Source organism: Cyprinodon variegatus, unplaced genomic scaffold (genome assembly GCF_000732505.1).
Source record: "Cyprinodon variegatus isolate N-32 unplaced genomic scaffold, C_variegatus-1.0 Scaffold534, whole genome shotgun sequence".
Lineage (NCBI taxonomy): Eukaryota > Metazoa > Chordata > Actinopteri > Cyprinodontiformes > Cyprinodontidae > Cyprinodon > Cyprinodon variegatus.
Genome location: NW_015150987.1, coordinates 448,361 through 449,692, shown reverse-complemented (window position 1 = coordinate 449,692; position 1,332 = coordinate 448,361). Strand labels below are relative to the sequence as shown.

At 49.8% G+C, this 1,332-nt stretch overlaps 1 protein-coding gene across 1 annotated transcript in view; it reads right to left on the bottom strand.

Moving 5' to 3' along the window:
* The window catches only part of LOC107095265 (ras GTPase-activating-like protein IQGAP1), a 23,272-nt gene that overhangs the window by 18,315 nt on the left and 3,625 nt on the right, over positions 1 to 1,332 (bottom strand). Inside the window, exon 7 of the mRNA XM_015391285.1 lies at positions 247 to 410. Coding sequence (XP_015246771.1) covers positions 247 to 410 — 164 coding nt within the window. The remainder of the gene's footprint in view (positions 1 to 246; positions 411 to 1,332) is intronic.

Genomic DNA, 1,332 nt, shown 5'->3' with positions numbered 1-1,332 from the left:
GGGAGCAGAGAAGGAACCAGAGGAGGAAGCAGAGCAAGAAACAGAAAAGGGAGCAGAGGAGGGAGAAAAGAAGGAACCAGAGGAGGAAGCAGAGAAGGAACCAGAGGAGAAGGCAGAAAAGGAAAGAGAGGAGGGAACAGAGAAGGAAGAGAAACAGGAAGCAGAGTGATGAAGGACAGCAGCAGGTAATCTCCTACAATTAGAACTCAGAGGGTTAGCAGGTAAAACCCAGAATGTGTTAAATACCAAAGCCTTCTGCTGGCGATCCATCAAAAGCTGATCCAGGTACCAGGGGCCGTTTTCAGCACGGAGGCCCCTGAGGGCCAAACATGGCAGCTGCAGCGTAGCAAGCAGAGAGAGTTCATCTGCAGCATCCAGGGCTTCATCCACCTGCTCCACCGCAGACCGCACTGAAAAACACCCCAATGAGAGTCAGAGACGAGGAGGACCTGGTGACCGGACCGGGGCCTCTGGGGGCCCCATGAACACCACAACAGATCAGCCATATGAAGACGTCTTAATCTGGTCTGGAGGAACATTTCAACAAAGGCGCAGTGATTGGTGGAGATGAGAAATATCTGCTTAGACGGACGGAGGCGGTTCCTGCGATCTGGTTGATGTGGCGTCAGAAGTAGAAGATAACTGCGGTGTCGCATCGGTGGAGGGAGAAAAAGCAAAGGTTTTGATGGAGAGACTGAAGTTATGAGCAGTTTGGGTTCAGAATGACGGAGGAACGACAACAGTGGAGGACGCTTAGTGCATCCACGATTTTATCTGTGATGCATCAGATTCTGGTGGAGTTAACTCTGCTGGCATGTAGAGCCTAAATAGATGGAGGCCAGTGCCACAGCATCACCAAGTCTGCGCCCAGAAGGAAATGTCTCCAACTGACAAGGCTTCGCTCAACGGCCTCCATCACTTCCTGTGTGGAGGAGTTGAAAAATCTTCCTCTGTGATATCTGTGTGTTGCGTAAAGGCCAGCATCACTCTCCATACTTCAATAAAGCTAAGCTAGGCTAAGCTAGCAATCGCTTTTTGGTGTCTAACCACAACTTCACTAATTCCATTTCTCAGTTCACTAGAACATGACTACGGACTCGTGTTCTCGCCAAGTATGTTCTTGAGAAGAACACAGGAAAGTCTGAACTCTGGGAGAACGCAGCTTAAATCTGGGTTCTTGGAAGAGAACCGTACCGATGACATCACCACACGCTCGGCTCGTCTGGAGCTGCATTTCTCTTCCTGTTATTAATATTCTCTAGTAGGGATGGAACTGTTTATGAAAACCGTCAGAACCGTTCGACTGTCTCGGTTCGGTTCGCGTGTGTTGCG